Raw genomic sequence first — 19,886 nt, forward strand, 5'->3', positions numbered from 1 at the left:
TACATATGCACACTCTTATCTCTGACAGGAAGTTTTGAAGCTGCTAGTTCTGCCTTCCTAGTTCAGTAGCTCTGAGAATAAGCAGCTTCCCAGGTGGGTAAACTGGAGTTACAAAATGAGAGTCATTGTTCTTCCCATTTGTGACTTCAGCAGAGATTGTAGATGAATATTTCACATATTCCTTTCCTGGAATATTCCACCTATTCCACATATTCCACCTCTTGCACCATTTAGGTTTTGAAGGGTCTGATGGAGAATTTTAATGTTTTTGACTTTCAGGTGGTCCCATTTCAGCTGTGTTCAGCCATGATGTGTGACTGGTCAAGGTTTGGTTTCCTAGAGCTGTAATTCTGTACTTGAACAGTAACAAGTTCCATTTGGAAGTGAGGAAAATTACTTTTGAACAGAAAGAATTTGGAATTTTATTTTTCAGTTGTGACACAGACCTCAATCTGGGTTCGGTCACTGAATTTCCTTTGATTTACTAGGGGCCTCCTCACGACCTTTATCAGCATTTCAGTTCAGTTTGTTCCTTCATATGCTGTGCTTCTTGTTGTAGAGCACCTTTTTTTTGATTTCATAATACTTCACATCTTTTGTCAGAGTTTAGCCAGAGAGGGTCTATACACAGACAGCCCCAGACCTGTCCTGTCCAAGCCAGCTTCTAGTCTTTGTCAGTGCTCGTTTTGGAAGTATCCAGTCCTGCTGTCTCTCTTCAAGAGGTTACATTTTTTTGCTGTACTGATTACCTTAACTGTTTTGAGTAAATTTGACCACCTGTGGCCACTGCTGACCCTACATTCCTGCAGTACCTCCAAGCAAAATGCTAAACATTGCTGCCATTCCTGAAATGCTAGGACAAAGCACTGCAGTGCACATCCAGGGCAGTCTTTGGGGGGAAAAAGCCCTGCTTCTTTTCTGCCTCAAAATCAATTTGGGCACACAGTGTTGAGAGATGAGATTCCTCTCACTGTGGTTATATTTGACTCCCCTTGGTTTCTTACTGACGTGGATGGTTCTGCATAAATTAGAAAATATTCAATGTAATTCTCTGGAATTGAGGCCTTAGGTAAAAAAAAAGAGATGACAGGAGGTTTTAATTAATAGCTGGAAATGATAGGGATCTAAGTGAGATAGAGCAAGGCAATATTATTAGTTAGGAATTATTAGGGAATTTTATTGCTTCCTTTTGGAGCATCTGGTAACAGCTGCTTAAATCAGGTGTGCTCTGAGATGGCATTCCTGTCTTTTAATGAAAGTGGTTAAGCAATGTACAGGGTGTTTTACTGAAGATTCTGCAATATTGAAGTGAAATCTTAATTTCTGTAGTTTGACTTTTTAGTATTGACATGATGCATAAATATAACCATTTAGCTGCTTAATTAAGTGTGTGAGATGTCCTGTTGGAAAATTTCCTTTCAATTCAGGAGGAAATGAATTTTAAACCTTGTTGATTTAATACAGGCATAGATGCTTCTCATGTATTTTGTAAATAAGCTCATTTTAAAAATAAACAGAAGCACAACACTTGGTAATAAAAATCTAGGTCTTAAAACCTTGGAATGGAGACTTTGGAAAGAACATAAATGAACATATTTTGGAAAAAGCAATATAGTAAAGCAGTATTACTGTTGCTCTTCTGTTAAATAAACCCCTTTTAAAGTGGTTGTCTTTTGGGAAAGCTTCCTAATCAATATTGGATTCCTAATTTTTTATTTTAGGAGTAAATGCCACATGTGAGCATGCATTTGTAGCTCTTGGAGGTGTCATCATGCATGAGCAGAAGTTGTTACTGAGAAATGCCTTTTTTTTAAAGTAGAATTACTGACTGCAGTCTTAGACCATGTGGTTGTTTGGATCGGATGATTTGTCTGCAATTGTTGGAAAAGATTTTTTTTCAAATAAATTAAGAGTATGCTTGTGTGTTTCAGGGTAGAATATGGCTCTGCTCAGAGGAATAAACTCCTGAAGCCACGAGGATGGTAAAGGAAAACTTGCTATAACTTTTGGTAAAAGTGTAGTTAATGCTGTTCTGCAGTTTGAGTCATATTGAGAAGAGTGGGAACTCATTGGTCCATGCAGGAAGCAAATGTAGGATACAAGGCCTGCTTCTCTGGCATGCGAGTGCCAAATTTCTTGTCATGTGACAGCCATTCTTTGAGATTTTTCTTTGAGTAGTGGTTCTCTGGATCTTTCTGCAGCTGATAAGTTTGTATCTTCTGTCTTCCCAATTTCTCTTCCCTGGAAAAAGTATTTTTTCCTGTTGTTTCTAGAATAATTAATTATAATTTTCTCAAGAGAAACTGGAGTATCTCTTGTGTCAGAGACCTCAAGTTGGTTTAAAATAAGAGACAGTAAAACCAGTAGAAGTAAATGTATTAGATAAGAGATTTTAGGCTCATAGGAGTTCTTAAGACAGTAGGAAAAATGTGAGCATGTTTTTTGAAGATGATTGGAAAATTAATCTCACTCTTTTCATCAGGTGATTGCATCATTAATAGGGCTCCCTGTCAGAGGTAGGGAATTGAGAAAATACTGCAGAGCACTAGAACTGTAGTGTTAAGTGCAAAAAACAACTGATAAAATATTTTTACTTCCTTAAGACATCAATCCTAGATAATGAGTCAGCTCACCAGCAATGATAATTACTAAAGGAAAATGCTAACCCAAGATTTTTTTTCTCTTAACCACCAGTTCTTCTGAGCAAGAACTAATTCCAAGTACTATCTGACCCTGTTTTGTTAAAAAAAAACAAACAAACCAAACAAAAAGCCAACCCCAAAACCCCCAAACCCCAACAGTTGTTATATTTGAGGTGATGGAGATAGAATTAAGGCAGAAACACCATTATAAGTAGCTATGAAACCTGTTCTGTTACGTATGTATGCAGTGGTCTATTCCAAACCTTTCAAAGGCTTGCATAAGGTCTGTAAAAAAAAATGCTGTAATGTTTTTTAAAATTTTGTCCCACAGCAAACCATAGTGACAGAGAGGCTTGTAAGGAAGATGAGACGATTCCTTTTTACAACTGAGTGCCTACAGGCCAAAAAGTTTGGAATATGTTGCCCTGGTGTGCAGAATCAATAGGATAGTTCTGTTAGTACATGTTGTTGAAACTACAAATTCTTCATTGCCTTTTAGCTAGCTTTGAAGCTGAGATTATGAGGTCTTGTAACAGCATCATTAAAGTTGATTATGACTGAACCTGGAGAGAGACATGAGCTTTTATTCTGTCTCTTTTTTCTTTTTAGTGCAGTCATTTTGAGCATGGGCATTAATGAATGCAGTGCGCTCTCTTGCTGCATCAGCTTTCCTATGCAGATTTTCTTGGGTACGTGAAAATAATGTCAAAGAAATGGCATGTAACAACACAGATGTGAGGCAGAGATGTGCCCTTCCAGTGGCATATTAAATCTGCAAATTAAATGAGTGCCCAGGGTCAGGCAGAAGCTGTGTGAAGGCCAGGCGTGCTGGCAGAGTGGCTGAGTAAGCAGGATATTGAAAGGCAGAGTGTGCCAGAGAAGCCAAGCTGGCACTGCCAAGTGCCTTGTGCCATGATATCTGTTATCTCTGTGCCTTGCCCTGCTGTGGTGGCTCTCAAGGGTGCTCTAAGATGGAGCAATTTGTGCTGTGCAGCATAAGCTGTGCAAAGTACTGAAGAATATCAAGAAGGGTTGTGGAGAAGTATACAGTGGTAATAATATTCAGAATAGGAATTAATAACTTATGTGACTTACTGGGAGAGTTCGTGCCTAAAGCATAGGTGATAATGCCTTTTTAAGGAGATGACTTACAAATTCAGATTTTCTTTCAGCTTTGCAGTGTGCATTTAATAACCTGTCTTCATTCAGGCACAGTTATAAGGGAAGGCTGAGTGTGGCTCTGTTTTAATTTATCTTAGTTTAGCGAATGCTTTGAGAAATTATTGTCTTAATGGTGAGGAAGTACATCTCTTGGGAAGTGTCAACAAAGGACTACCTTTTTGGGGAAACTGTTCCTGGTTTGTGGAGCTCTTGAGCTGAGCAGATGATGTAATAATTTAATGTGATCATGTGAGAGGGTGCATTGCATTTCTGTGTCCCTATTTCTTCTGTAACTACTTGTCCTGGTTTGCTGGGTTTGACTTGTTAATGCATATGCAGAACCTGAGGTGGAGAGAGAATTACTGAGGAGTGTTCTTGCACCCTGGAGGGGGAAGGATGACTTAAGTTAAAATGCTGCCTCCATGTCCCATGGGTATGTGGTGTGGTAGTGACTGGATCTCCTGCATTATTCATTGCCTCTAGCTTCTACTGTGCCGTGGGTGTTTATCACATGAATAGTTGTGCTGTGGGCTGCTGCAGAAGAGGTGTGTGTGTGACCTGAATACTCATGACCCACAGGTCTGTAAGTGACAGATAAAACCTGGTCTCAACTATAGTGTGTGTGCTAAGTCATATCACTCTGAGATGTTTTTCTCCCTAGCCAGCTTATGGAAGAGCATCTTCAGGTGATTCTAACCCTCATGGTTGGTCTCTGTCACATATATTAGCTTTCAATTCCTTCTTCAAAATATGATGCCTGCCTGAAAGTTATTCCTAAAATATATTCAAAAATTGTTCAGCTAGTTGTGCTGCACCCCCTTGTGCTAAGAATAGGATTTTTTGAGAGAAATTCCAGACTGTTTTGTTTTCAAATATTGATTCAAGTTTCTATTTCCACTTTTAAGGTTTTTAAAATTCTTTTTAACTCAGCTGCTTAAGTGTTTTCAAAGCATACTTGTTTCGCTGCAGAAGTGCTATCATCAAATTGTGTGTTGGGCTTTTGTGAGCTCTAAAATTTGGGTCAGGGCAGATGAGGAAACAGGAAATATGGCTTGATCTGGGGGGAAAACATGCTGCAGTGGTACTTGATTGAAGAGTTGCTGTTGAAGGATAAAGTACCCATGTTGATTGTGCTGTGCTTTTGGCATAACATCCTGAGCACTGTGAGCCTCAGCCCAGGTGTTTGCTCAGACAGCTCTGCACTAGCAGGAATTGTCTGCTTCTTGTTGGGAGTCATGGCTGCAGTGATACTGAAAGCTGGAGAGGACTGGACTTAGGGACAGAAAGGGGGATACAAAGGCTTTGTTGTGCTGCTGGGATGATTCTCAGCACGTTGCAAACCTGCTTCAGGCAGGGCCCTGAAGTGCTGGAGCTGTGTTCTGGATGTTTCTAAGCTGTCTCTATTCCAATGGCTTCTGCACATGGGATGCATGTGTGCTGAGACCTTACACCAGAGCAGCACATGTCTCTCGGGAGCAGCTCCTCGCCCTGGCTCTCTGGTTCACCTGAGGAAGCTGAATTAGTCACTAATGAAAATACCAATTCTCTCAGGCTGTAAGTGTAGGGTATTCCCATGAAAGTTTGTAATGGTGAGCTAATGATTTGTGTGTAACTGTAGTGGCAGAACACAATTCAAAGTGGGCTTTGAAGTGCACAATATGACAGGACCATGTGAGCTGAAGCCAGCACTGTGCACTGGGAGGTGTCAGCCAAGGCTGAAGATGAATTCTGCTTCAGTGTCACCCAGTGCTTTGCTTTCTTCTGCTTTGGTGTCTGTGCAGCATAGTTCAGCAAACAATAAGACTTGAGAAAAGCAGTAGGTCATGCAGCCAGAGAACTGAAGTAATACCCTGGTGTTTGGGAGCAGTGACTGGCAATGTGAAGGTCTGCATAAGTGTTTTGAGGACAATGGTGAGGAGGATTTGCTAAAATGGAAATACAGTTTTGGGCCAGAGTGACATAAATGTTTTAGTCCCACCCACACATGCCACCTTCTGATCAATACCTTAAAAGGAAGAACAAAAACCACATTTCAATATCTGCTTTGGATATTTTTAAATAAAAGAATCACTGAAATGAAGGGAGGACACCTGAGTATCCTTCATAAATATTGAGACTTTCCCTCCTCACAGTCTCCTCTGCAATGATCCCTGGTCAGTCTTCATTGTGGGGAGCAGGGAGCAAAGGACACTTGCCTGTGTCCCAGGAGGACCCCAGGCCTCCACCTGCCCTTTCCAGGAGGGTGTCCAGAATATGCTTTTTAATGTGGGAGGAGAATATAAGGACCCCTCCTGCCTATAGGGGAACACCAAATCTTCTCAGTTTCGTTGGACTTGTCAGGGTTCATAAATAAAACAGTGCCATGTGCATTTCAGGGTTTTATCCACTAGTTGTGAAAGAAACACTTCTTCCTGACCTTCAAAAATTTGGGAAGGTAAAACCATCTAAGTGATGCAATTTTCCTTTTGGCCCCCTAGGGCAGTAAGTGAATTAATGTGTTTGAAGCTTCTTTCTGTGGATTTGGCAAAAACTACTGCCAAAGAAGGTAGGATGCAGAGAAAGGTAGATGCAGAAAGTGTCAGGGAATTCTTGGGGTGTGACAGCAGCTTTCTCCATCCCATCTGCAATGAGTTTTTTAGCCATCATTATGTTATGTGAGTTCCCCATGGTTGTCAGGTTGTTTTGTTGAGGTTTGTTTGTTTGTTTTTATGCTTTTTCCAGACTAAGACCCCTAGAAGCCTGATAAAAAATGAAGTTCTTCTTCTGTCCTTTTGGAAACAAGCCCCAGCAGCCCAGGTTCTTGGGGTGGTTGCATGAGGCTTACTGGGAGGCTGTCTGATGGACTGAAGTTAGACACTGTTAATGTACTTTTTAGAAGGAAAGAAAAATATATTCCTAAAATAGATGGCCATGCTGTACTTATTAATTATTGATGTTACATTGGATGACTTTATTCTATTAAGAAGTTGGAAGAAGAGGTGAATTTTAATGCAGGGGTATGTAGGATCCTGGGATTGCTGTTTAAAAGACAATTTAAGGCAGAGCTCTGATAATGTCAATGTGGCATGTCTGCATGTCTGTGCATGCCCAGAGGAAGTTGCAGTATGAAAACTGTCACGAGTTTTGTTCTGATACCAGTTCATTCAGCTCTGTATGATGAATTCTGTACACATGTAATAGCCTCAATCTCACACATGAGTTCATAACTGTGCTTCCAGCCTAAAAGTGCAGGAATTGTGAAGTCTGTACTTATTTTTCCCACAGCAACTGGATTCCTACTGACTTTTGCATCCTTTCATCCTGCCCAACAAACAGGTTTGCAGTCCAGTAGCAATATATAGCCATTACTGTAATGGATGCAGGAGGGGTGCTCCAGAGTGATGGAATTCTTAGACTTTGTGTTCCCAGATTCAAATAAATGGATTTATTTTCATATAGAATGAGCTTTCAATGTGAAGAAGTAGAAGACTATCTGCTGCTTTCCCTGGACAGAAATGCCACCCCCAGCTCCAGTCTGGCTGCTCTTTTCTGCAGCCCATCTGAGAAGCAGTTGCCTATTATGCAGAGAAGAAGAGCTGATGAATATTTTTGATTTTTTTTTTTTGTGTCAGTTTTTAAGTGTAGGTGGATTTAAATCAGAGTTCCTCATTCAATGTCAACAGAAACATCTGAAGATCTTGCTGGTGCAGGTTATTTTATTATATAAGGACAAAATAAAAATAGAATGCTATTGCTGACCGACCCACTATTAATCTAGCGTGTGTGCTTTAGGAGAAAGAGTTTCTAAAGTATAGAACTGGTTTTGGTACTGAATGACTCCAGCTGAAATTTGGTGGTTGGAAACCTGCCTCTTTTGTATTAACCTGAATTTTCAAGTCCCTTACCAATAGCAAGGAGTTGGAAAGGAGAGCTGTAAAACCAGCTACCTTCTCAGCTGTTAGCAGGAAGCCACCAGGCGCAAGCTGCAGTGGGGAAGTAGGAAAAAGCTGCAGTGATTCCTAGGTTGGTAAATTCCTACTAAACCTCAGGAAAGTAGATTTGGCCCAAGTTTACATGTTACAAATCCATGGGGAGTCTATCAGAAGTCTGTCTCTGTTTTGAGATATGTACAAAAGTATGTTTTTGCTCTAGCTTCTCAGGAAGAGCAATAATTCCCAATTTTTTTCTATGCTGACTGGTGTTTTCTGTTTGGTTTTATTATTTCTAGCTGAAATTCTGTAATGTGCTCAAGATCATGTTTCACATTGGCTTCTGTGACATCACTTCTTTCTTAGGCTAGGTGAAGACAGGATTGCAGGTCTGTGTCCTATGAAAATCCAAGAACCCAGAAATCCCATTTTAAATACGTGTAGCTCCCATATTTGAGCTCACATCACCACATTTTTGCAAAAGAAGAAAATAAGGACAATTCTTAAACTTGCACCTATTATTGCCTCAACCAATCTGTTGTTTATTTCAGTAATGGTAATGTTATTTTACTGTTTTGTCATCTGTGGGCGTTAGACATTTGCTCATTACTTCTTTACTAAGGGTATCAGTGCCTGCATGTTATTGCCTTTCAATTTGCTGCTTTTAATAAAGCCCTAAATGAGTTATTGCTTCTTGCATAGGTCTGGGAGGCTGAGCTGGCTCCACTGTTGGCTGTCTGAGCCTTTCTTGAAATATGAGGATTTTTAAACAGGATGAAAAAAGATTCCTGTCTTCATTTTCAAGTCTGCCAATTTTCAAGGCAGGCAATGTGGTAAAAATGTGGGTGGAGAAGTGGACGTTTTCAGCAGGCTTCAGAGGAAAGGAAAAATACTCAGGATGGTGGATTCTCAACTGGGAAATAGAAAATGTTGGGTGTGTGGTAGCACAGTTTCAGGAATTTATGCCATCAGTGTTAAGGTCCTGTCTGGTCAGAGGTCAAATATCTGCTGATAAAACTTTGTTTTGCAATTTTCTGTTTGCTGTTTTGTTGAAGAGGCTGGTCATTCCTACCTTTGAGACCTGTATTTTGTATTTCAGGCTTTCCTCTGATCTCAGGTCTGGAAGCTGACCGTATCTTAGTTTGTGTTAAAAAACTGTCTCCTTTCAGGAGAAAAAGACTTTGAGATTATTTTATTATCTTGGAGCTTATTGAATTGATTACTGTTTCAGTTGCAGTTACTCTAGGCATGGTTTAGGACAAGTTTGATATATAGGATGAAAACAATTAATTCTAAAAATGGCAATTCCACAACAGACAGATGCATCTTTTTGATTATGTTGGGAAGAAATTCTTTTAAATTATTTGGAAAAGCTGCCGTGTATGCTCAGCCTGTGAAGAAGTTTGGGGTCTCAGCACTTGACCCAAAAAGTTGTGTTTCTATAAACCCATGTATCTCAGCAGGAACTTGCTGGTTTCTTGGCTTTCCTGGTAGGAAGGTGTTAACATGTGTGCTTTGTTTCTCTCCCTCTTTTTTTTTCCCCTCTCTCTTGAATACTAAAATCATCTGATACAGAAGTGCACAAATGTGCTAAATTGGGTTAGAGTATCAGTTTAATGAGCATTGGTATGTTTTCTTCCTGAAGAACTTTTCTTTAAAGTAAAATTTATTATTGAAAATGCAGTGAGTATATTTTCTTGATTTTTTTTAAAAAAAAGCTTTATATTTCAAAATTACTTTTTATCTAGTGTAAAAAAGTTATATTTCCAAGTTTCAAAGGACAAATATATTTTTTAGCAAGAATGTATTTAGCTCTCTTAAATGATCTGTTTTGTTTCAGTGCTTTCTAGAATTTATTGTTCTTGGATTTCTGTTAGAACAAAGAAAAATATAAACCTCTCTTTAAAATAGAATATAATTTGGCTTGATTTAGCCTGACTTTTGCTTTAATAAAGAAAAAATATTATATAAGCTCTACTGCAGATGAGATTTGTATCTTTGGTCTTTCATATTTATTTTCTCTGCGTGGGGGAGCAAACAGAAAGTTGAACACCACCCTGAATCCTAGAACATAGTTTGACTGACAGATATCTTGCTGCTGCTGGAGGATCTTTTGATGGGAGGATAACCTCATTGTGTGAGGTTTTATATATATTTTGGTATTGTATATATATTTTGTATTGATAATACATGTATATTTTTCAGTACCAAATGCCACTGCATTAATGTAACCACTTGCCAGGGGTGAAATGACTGTGATGCAGTGTACAGACATTGCAAAAATAAATTATATACTTGATGTCTACTGAGTGCAAACATAATTGAAAACATGATTTTTTATGAACTCATTGTTTACTGAGCACTTCTTGCTGCTTTTTCATAACTTGGGCTCATGTCTATCATTTGGATTAATTTTCTTCATGATATTCGGTGTTTGTGCAGGGGAAAATGGCAGCTCTGTGTTGCAGTGTGGAGAGAGAGACAGAGAATTTAAAGTGTGCTTTGCAATGTGTCCCTTACATACCTGAGCTGCCATGGTCTGGCAGCAGGTAGTGACCCCTGCTAGGTTTGGGAGGATCCCTGCCCTGGGGTGCCTGGATCCTCTGTTCTGCTTTTACTTCTCCTGTGTAAACTGAAGGTGGCTGCTTGGGTTACTCAGTCATTTGTCAGTGCTCCTCTGATTCCCAGGCTCCTGCTGCTTCTTCTGGTATCCTGCACCTTTGCAAGCTCAGTAGTTTTCATTAATGCCTCTTGACTCTTCATAAATTAAAATACATGATTTGGTTTTGTTTTGCAGCTTGCCTGATTTCTGCAGCGACCTCAGAGGGTGCTGGTGCTCTTGAACAGGCTTTCCACAAGAAGTTGGGAAGAGTGAGTAACCTGCTCCATGTCTGGGGATCCTGTAGGGTGGGGGCACTCCTTCTGCACCTTTCATGTCTCACATCTTAAACACTGAAGTTTGAGCACAGAGACTGGAGGTATCTGTATTTCTATGCAGCACTTCCATTGTTTGTCATGATATTAATGAACAGCGGCAGTCCAGTTCTTCTAGTACTCCAGCCACAGTTCTTGGTGTATCCATTTTTGCAGAGTAGCTGTACTATAACTTGCTCTGCCACCTCATGTGGGAAAAAGCTGTACTCAGCAGAGGTGTTTCACAGCAGTGCTGCTCCTCTGTGGTGTCAGTAATGCTATCTGTTGTTGCAGACACCTGTGCTGAATATCAGTGTTCTGTGCAGCCTCCTGTGATGTACCCACATGGTTCTCTGTGGGTCTGGGAGAGGGAGGGAGGCCCACAGCCACAGAGCCCTGTGACTCCAGCTGAGGCTGTGTGTGGAGAGATTATCTGCTGTCATGCTCCCCAGCAGCATCTGATGCCATGGCTTTCCCTTCCTTCTCACATGAATTTGCCAGGCTGGGGATGTATTTCCCAGTACCTGGCAAGCCAGCAGGGCTTCTCATCTTCTCACATAAGGTATATGAGAAGTCTGGAACTATCTGCCCATAAAGCAAGTGGTGTTAGCTGGATGACCTGGGCTAAGCATGTCTCTTGGTCTGTGCTGTACAAGTAGTTGTGCTGGCAGAGCCCTGTGGAGAGACTGCTCTCTTTGCTGATAGAGGCAGGAAGTTTTTTCCATCACTATTGCCTTTCCAAGTTTCTGAAATGCAGCAGCACTCTTTTGGGCTTTTGCTGATGTGATCCTTACCAGAGTTTTACTTGGTACAGTCCTCATGGATGGTGGTGACCTGTGGAGTAGTGGTGAAATGCTACAATGGAAAACCTAGCTGTGCTTGGTAAGCTTCTCACACAAAGCAAGAGCACAGTGGCATCTGTAACTGCAGAAGAAATAAGTACCTTCCCATTCAGAAATACTGTTAATAACTGTTAATACCAAACAGTCAGCTTTGAAAAATACTTTTCATGGATCTTGTTGTAAATGAGGTTCAGACTATATGTCTGAAATATTGCCCTCTTGGTTCAGGCTTTATGGGGAGATCTGTGTTTACCAGTGGTGACTGCTTTGATTGTGTAATGCTTTTGCACTCCCACAGCTCCTTAGCTTGCCAGGCTTCCTTGTGGCACACAGCCCAACCTGCTGCAGCCCCAGAGGCTCAGAGCACTGCAGTTCTTTTTAATGGGCAACATTACTTCTAACTTAACAAATCCTTACCAATGAGCAAGTAAAATTGAGATCACTAACTGATATCCATTCAGACAGCTGCACTGAGTGAAGAGGTTAACTGTATTTTTAACAAACTTGCAAGTGCTACAAAAAATAGGCAGTGCTTTCCTTTGTGTTAAAATATATATGTAATTATGCACTGAATGCCCTGATGTTTTCTGTTACCGTTTGGTGAACAAAATCTGCATTAAGATAACGTAGAATAAATGTAAAAAGCATGTGTATGTGCTGTCTGTCAGGGGACCATGAATGTTTTGAATGCAGCTTGCTCTGTGTGATCTGCCTGCAGAAGTACTGAAAGGCTAACTTTCAGAAAAACATGCTTTTGATGAGTTAAGAGTCTGTATCATAAAGCCTTAAACATTAGGAAATTCGTTCAAGTGATTGACAGTGATGATGCCCTCCAGAACAGAGTGGGAAATAATAGCATCCATCCCTCCATGGTGAATGGGAACCTCAGTTAAACAGGTGGGTGGTACAGTACCTGGAAAGGATGACCAAGAAAAAGAAAAAACCTCAAGAAGGACTTCTCAGTTATGGAGAAGAGGGAAAGAATCCAAATCAAAGCTTGTTAGGGGAGGAATTAGAAGCACAAAGGCAGCCAGAAAGTGGATAGGATAGAGAAATGCAAGCAAGAATGTCTGCATGCAACAAGAATTTCAGTACTGAGAATTTGTTGGAAGGAGAAAGGATGGAGTTGCCAGACTTTTTGGGCAGGGCAGGACTTCCCAGATATCTGGGCAGGTCAGGTCCAAGTGTGGTAAAATCACAGGAACTGCAGCAGGGCTGGATTGCAGGCAGGACATCCTCTTGTCTGTGGGACTGTTCTTGTCTTTCCGGATCCCGGGACACTTTAATCCTGTGCCAACCAGCAAATGTGATGGGGGAGGGAGTGTTTGGGAGGCAGGGTGGCTCTGCCTCAGCAAAGGCAGGTGGGGAGGACAGCATAACCTCCTTGGTGTGAGCACTGGCAGGCAGAACTGGAAGCATGGATGAGGATTCTTAGGTAAATGAAGACTTGGGAAAAAATGCTCCTGAAATGAAAATACCTATTTTTAAAAAGTGTTGGTAGTTATTAAATGAAACTAATGGTTAGGAATTGTTGATGACCTCCAAAAAGGTCAAACATGCAATGATACAAGAGATGTGGCTAGTAGATAACATTGTGCTTTCTCCATGAGGCAGTTTGATATGTGAGATCCATGTCCAGTAGCTGTTCCTAGTACAGAAAATGAACGTGCACTCTCTGTAGCTGTCTCCAGAAATCAGCAGCACAACTTCCTAATGGCCTGGCTGGCACTTTGCTTGCTTGTTGTAATTGTTTTGGTACTGTTGTTCAACTGGTAATGCTGCCAGTCATTACTTTGAATGCAGACAAAGTGAAAAACAAAAATTTTGCATTAGATATGCAAATATGTACACAAAATCTGTGTGTGTGTATTGAACTGTGATTTCTTAAAATGAGCCGTCCACGAGTCTTACAGACTGATCTTTAATTTTTTTCCCCTCCTAGATTAACCTCTTTCAGTGTCTGAACCCTTTGCTGTAAGGATCTGTTTTGTATAGGACCTGTGGCCTGTGTGTGCTTTTAAAACAATGCACAGCCTTCCTCTTACCCATTCCTTAGCAGACCTATTTCCTGGTATCCAAAGCAAGACTTGGAAGGTAGGATTGCGTTGTTTGTCAGAATATCACACAAAGAGTGCTGGAGTGTGATTTCTTGAGTAGCTGTCCCCTGAGAAACATCATGCAATAACCTTTTCTTTCCCCGCACTGTGTGCAGCTGTTCCTTGCCAGTGTTGAGTGATGTAGTCAGTCACACTTGGATGACTTCTGTAGCTAATTTGCAGTCGTCTCCTTTTTTCATATGCTTTTTCTTGGGTTTGTGAGGGTAGGTTGTACAACAATCTGTTGTATGAGATTAGGGCAGCCAATATGCGTGTACCTATATTTATGTTTGGACACAAATGCATTTATAGCAGATGTTACTTCTAGAAAACCAGGAAAGGTCAAGGAGTCAGCTGACCTCATAAGCAGCAGCATGTGTGAAAAAATAAATTTGGGTGAAACACAACATAGCTTTAATGGTCATTAATAGTATGGGGATTGGACAATGATTTTTTTTTTTCTGAAACAAAAGGGAATTCAAGTAAACTGGATTCTGTGTGCCAGCTGTATAGACAGAACTCTTGGTTTGACTCACTCATTGGAAAAAAACAACTCACAAAGACTACCAGAATTTAGTTTGTCTTTTGGGGTTTTTTTTCTTCGTATCAAAACATGAATACAAGTTAAATGAAACTTCTATGTAGCAGGCATAAAACCTGAAAAATGTGGAAGAGTTGCAAGAAAAGCTCTGTAAAGAAAATGGCTTAGGAAGATGACAGTCTCAGTTGAAAGTGATGGCATCTTTCCAAGATGATGTGTGTCCCAATTATGTGTGATGATGAGTAGCTGGTAGCTCTGTCACCACAGCTCCTAAAAGGGACTTGGCCTGAGGTGAAGGGCTTTCAGGTGCTCCCTGGGTAGCAGGTATGCAGTGCTGGTGCTCAGGTTTTGTTTCCATGGTTCTCTGTAACTGCTGCAGAGTGGGGATGGCCACCTGAAAGGAATCAGTGAAGATTATCAGGAAGGATAATTAAAAAAACCCAAAACTTTAGGCAGAGCTATATCAATTTGTTCTTGAAGAGAAGCTATAAGGCTATATGTCCATTTGTGTCTATGTAGTTTTAAATTCAACTATAAAGATGGAAAAATCATCATAAAACATTTTTGAGCAATTTTGCTTTATAATAAGAAGCAAATAACCACAGAAAGCAAATAATAATATAAGAAGCAAAAAACCACAGAAAGCTGTTCAGAAACACATTTGTTACAAAACAAATGTGAACCAACAGGTTAAAAAGTAATATGAAGACTTGATCTGACTTATCAGGTACATTCAGGTTTAACTCAGGTTTATGTGCAGTTGTGGATATCTAAGTTGTGTACAGTTAAAAATAAAACCAAATCCAAACCTGTACATGCATGATATGGGGATTTTTCAACAGTAACATTTGAGTACTCCTTCCATTTTATCAGTCTCACAGATGCATATATGGAAAACAAGGGCTAGTTTTCAGATGTTTTAGCTGTTGGCATTTGGGTACCAACAAGGCTGGTCACATTCCTGTAAGAGTTCCCTGAGCTCGCTGAAGAGCAGAAATTCCCCCAAGGTTTACCTCTGTGAGTGGATGTGTTTAAAGAAAGGGGAGGTTGCTTTGGGTAGTCTGAGCCACAAAAGATGGTTCTTAAGGAAAAACTAAACTAAACTAAAGAAAAACAAGCAAACAACAGCACAGAAAAAACCCAAAACCAAACCCAAGCACCATTTTCATTTGTCTTGATCTGGGTATGTCCCCTCTGGTACCTAGAATCCAATACCACTATTATTTTGTGGAGCAGTTTAACTTCACTTGCTGTCTGATCCCTGCTTCTTAATTGGCTTTTGATAGTTGGCTTTAGTCCACCTTGTAAATCTTTGAAGTTCACATTTTATGCAGTAACTGATAAAACCTTTGCTATATAGAGAATCTATCTTTATGTTGTCTTTTCCTCTGAGATTTATGGAGTTTTTAAATGTGATATTTAAAAATGGTCAAACCTTTTGTGTCCTGACCTCTACAAAGAGTGTTTTGCTCCCAGAGTGGGCACACTACCTTAGGAAGACCGTACTGTACTTTATTTCAGCTGTTTGAGAGCATGATTGTAAGGTTTGGGAGTCTTAATTTTTATTTGTTAGGCTTTTTTCTTGTGATATGGTGCAAAGGCCCCCTTCAATAGTGTGGTGCTAGGTGCTGAAGGAGAAGCCTGTCTCAACTGTAGACATTTGATATAATTTAGTGAGATTGCTTAGGGAAAGTGTATACCTTTTAGAAAGACAGCAATGCATTTATAACAAATGAATAATCTTGCAGCTCCATACATACTGATCAAACTCTTTCACAAGCTATGGAAAAGAATGGTAAATACTCTCTTCTTGTTACAGTAATTTTCTTTTCTAATCCTTGCACAGCTAAAGACTGTTCTGTTGTGTTTTGTGATTAATTTGGTCCATTTAGGGTGAGGAGTGACTTAATTTTTTTCACCTAATAAATATGTATTTTTAGTTTTATTCCCATAAAACAGGAAAGGGGAAGCAGCCATCTGCAGGTTTGTTCCTTGCACAACTTTACAATGAGTTGAGCTAGTAGGCCACCCAAAAAACTTGTAAAGGTCTGTTTGACCCATGGCAAGGAGTTGTCCCATATTTTCCTGCACAAGAAATGCAGGATTTTTTGAATGAATGTTAATTTTACTGCATACCACTTCCTTTTCTTCTTAACAGCCAGAATTCTTTTAGTGGCAAGAGTACTGTCTCATAGATTCACTGAACTTTCCCCATTGAGGGGAGCGGAACAGGACGTGCTTTGTCAGTACTGATTTGGAAAACAGTGGAGATCTTTACCTGTTGTTTGGTCTGTCAGGTGTGCAGCCTTAGAGGTGTCTATTCAGAAGTAATCTACCAAGGCTGTAGCAATGTTATGCAATTTAGTCATTTTTAGCTCAGGCTGTCATGGTCCTATTCTTTCCACTTGCTCTCACTAGCCACCAATACTTATGCAGCTACCATCAGCCATTTCAGGAGCCTAATCTGACTGAAAATGTGTCTGTATATGGAGTTTTCAGCTCTGTTGGCTCCCAGACTATATCACCAGAGAATTGCATGGATGCCAGTATATATAAAGACTTATCTAATTCAGGAATAAGCTGGCATTGTGTTCAATAAGGGAGCTGACATACCTGAAGATTTGGGGAGATCTCCCACTTTCAGTGCAGTGCTATTTTGTCTATGTCCTGATATTTCTCTTTATTTCCTGGATATTTGTGCTTGTAGCTGCAGCCTGAGACATTAAAAATCCTTAATGAATAAGGAAAAACACTCTTCAGAATTTGCTGCTTTTCCTGGTGTTTCCAGCAAGAAAGTAAATGAAATAAGAGGGAATGTATTCTAATAAATGATGCAGTTAACATTCAATATTTATTGATAGACATTTGGGAATATGAAGGCAATTCAGGTAAACTAAGAAAAAGGTAAAGGTGAAAAGAACTGAAAGTCATATTTTGGTACAAAATCCTACACCAAAGAAAAAAACAATGGGACTTGGTTTTAGAATGAAACATTTTATACTAGTGATATGACAGCTTCAGTAGCACTTCAATTAAGACTTTGGATTTGTTATTCCTCACTGACTGTAAAATGTGCCATGCAATTTTTTGTTTGCTTAGGGTTTTGATGGTGCAAGAAGATTGATACATGAGTTAATAGCCTGCATTCCTGTGAAAACACTGCTGGATAGAAAGAACAAAGCAGTCAGTGTTATGTAGCAAGGATAAATTTTGCTTCTATAGTAAACAGTTCATAAATGATTGCTTAATGATTACTTCACAGAATTTAAGACAAACATTGTTTTTAAATCTCACCTACTGGCTATCTCTATTAAAAGCTCAATAGCAAGCTTTCTTGCAGTGTTTGTTGTTCCCTGTAATGGACCAAAAGAAGCTACTGTATGACCTGAGATTTCTTTGTGTCTCAAAATTTGTGTGCTTATTAATGGAGGCCAACCACCAATAATAAATTTGTGCTGCATGTATAGCACAACAGTTCATCTCCTCTGACATCGTGACTGAATAATTTATAGATGTAGTTATCCTGGAATTTGTAGGGATCATTAGCATTTTAATGAAAAAAATACAGCTGTTGTACTAAATCTTCACTTTTTTTTCCTTCTCCCTCAGTAAGAACTTGGATCTGCACTTTGGGAGCAGCTGCCAGAGTGGGAATGTGCTGAGGGGCACTATGGGCAGGCGCTACCCAGGGGCTCACTATCGGCCAAGCAGCTCATGTACGTACGCACTCCTCTCACTTTGTTCTTGCTTTATTGCTTTCCAAGGCTGCTAAGCCTGTAAATTCTGAAATAGTATTTATAAAGAATGCTGACTTATTGTAATCGATGGCAGCCCTTCTGTGTGTGTACCCAAATGGTAAGTATATTGATTTCTGTTTAAACTGCAAAGGTATTTTCTAGAACTTTAAAAAGTGGCTTGCTGTGTGACTTGACCAGATCTACTGCAATGTGCTGTGATTTGTGTTCAAGGTCTCCAACTTCATTTATTATAGAGTTCTAAGGTTGGCTGCTATTCCTCTTCCCATCTATCTCAAGCTTTTAATACCAGATCTCTTTAAATTAACAAGCTACTTGAGCTCAATCTAAAATGTCACTGTGCACTGTAGCTTCAATTGCTTACAACTGCAGCTAACATCCCCAGTTCAGACTATTTATATTCTTGAGTTCAGTATTATTCAATATTATTGTTTCTTTCCTCTGAATTGTAACCTATTCAATTGTAACAATTGAACACCTGATTGTATTACATCATCCCTTACTGAAGTTTGTCTTCTGTAGAAGTACAAAAAGGGAGCTCCTAGAATTTTATCACCTCCCTCCTTCCATCAGCGCCTGCACTGCAGTGGTTCCACAGTGCAGACAATGGGAAGTGAGCTGGTGTGGCCTCCCTGGACAGCTATGGGCTAGCACCTCACCTCCAAAATCTGCTACTGGTTCTTGTGCACCTTCTGTTGATCCCTCAGGCTACTGAGGTGAAGTTGTGGTAGGTTAACTTCTGTATTCACTCCTCCTTCTGCTGTAGCAAAAGAGCTCTATCCCACAAGGCTTTTCTTGGCATCAAAGCCAGCTTGATAAGCTCTCACTTCTGTAACATTCTTTCTGTTCCTTAAAAGACTTGTTTAAAATCCCCAACCACTTCAGGCATCTGGCTCCACACATACTTGCATTGGCTGATTCAAGTGGTAAACTGTAGTGAGAGCTGACAGCTGTGGCAGGACAGGGACTTGTGTGGTGGCTTTCCCATTGGACATGAGGAACTGCATGGTGAGATCCTGCATTTGGAACCTGACATTTGGGGTTTTGCCTAACCACAGGGCTAAACCCTAGGCAGCAGTAAAGCATGGTTACTTTCTGCTGCAGACTAATCATAGATGTCATAAGGATACACATTAAAAAGGTGCATAAGAGCCGGCTTAGATACTGTGTCCAAAGACTTGTTTGAGGGATATTGTCTATACCGCAATGGAGGAAATAAATGATTGTTACAGTTTTGACAGATCTTTGGTGGTCCAGTGCTGGAGTAAAGTTGGACTGATCTGTTTGAATCACTGCACATTAGTTCGGGGCACTAGCTGTCAAACGTGGCCTCTCGGAGTACTGCCGGACGTGACATTCACATCCTGTGCCCAGGCTTAAAGTTCAGATGTTTAAGAAACTCTAGTGTAAAAGTATCAAATCTGTTCCTGCTTAGAGAGAAGTGATAGGCATTACATTCTTACCAGAAGAGCCTGAAATGCTGTGCCTGTTGTCTAGTTGAACAGTTTTAGGCATGAAGAAGTAGAATTGTTTACTTGGGGAAAGGCTGGGGTTCCCATCATCTGCCAGGGCCAAAACTTGTGTCAGAATCAATTGGCACCAGAACTCCCTCAGTCTGAGGATGGAGATATCAAAACACCTACTTCATGACTGCTTTGTGCTTTTGTTAAGCTAAGTTTCCCCTTTCCTTAACCTGTCAAGGTTTCTAAGCCAGGAAACTTTCTTTGTTTTTTGGTTTTGTTGCTATATGATTTGTGTAGCTTCCTGGTGCTTAACATAACATGTTTTGGACATCCAGCAATAATGGTATTGAAATTGCCCAGTATTTGGGAATTGTGGATCATAATGAATTCTCTGATAACAGATTAGATCTTGATGGAAGTGCTGGTAAAACACAGGACTTTGCTTTTGTGTTTTTTGCATAAATAATGAGTAATTACACCATCTCAGTTATTGTATTTCATGTTTACTGTTGTTGCAATCTTAATGTTGTGCATCAAGGGCTTGGTGCTGCCTTTAGCTTTAGTC

At 40.1% G+C, this 19,886-nt stretch overlaps 1 protein-coding gene across 6 annotated transcripts in view; it reads left to right on the forward strand.

Annotated features, from left to right (window-relative positions):
• Positions 1-19,886, forward strand: part of APBB2 (amyloid beta precursor protein binding family B member 2) — a 163,731-nt gene that overhangs the window by 42,799 nt on the left and 101,046 nt on the right. For 4 of the 6 annotated variants that reach the window (XM_058803109.1, XM_058803112.1, XM_058803111.1 and 1 more), the window contains exons 2-3: positions 10,509-10,582; positions 17,713-17,819. Coding sequence is in view for 1 of the 6 variants with exons in the window: in XM_058803107.1 (XP_058659090.1) it covers positions 17,774-17,819 (46 nt within the window). In the remaining 5 variants the exon portion in view is untranslated. Of the gene's footprint in view, positions 1-10,508; positions 10,583-17,712; positions 17,820-18,531; positions 18,586-19,886 lie in introns of those variants that run through there. The other 2 variants (XM_058803107.1, XM_058803110.1) reach the window with 2 other exon arrangements.

Source organism: Ammospiza caudacuta, chromosome 4, assembly GCF_027887145.1.
Source record: "Ammospiza caudacuta isolate bAmmCau1 chromosome 4, bAmmCau1.pri, whole genome shotgun sequence".
In the NCBI taxonomy this organism is placed as follows: domain Eukaryota; kingdom Metazoa; phylum Chordata; class Aves; order Passeriformes; family Passerellidae; genus Ammospiza; species Ammospiza caudacuta.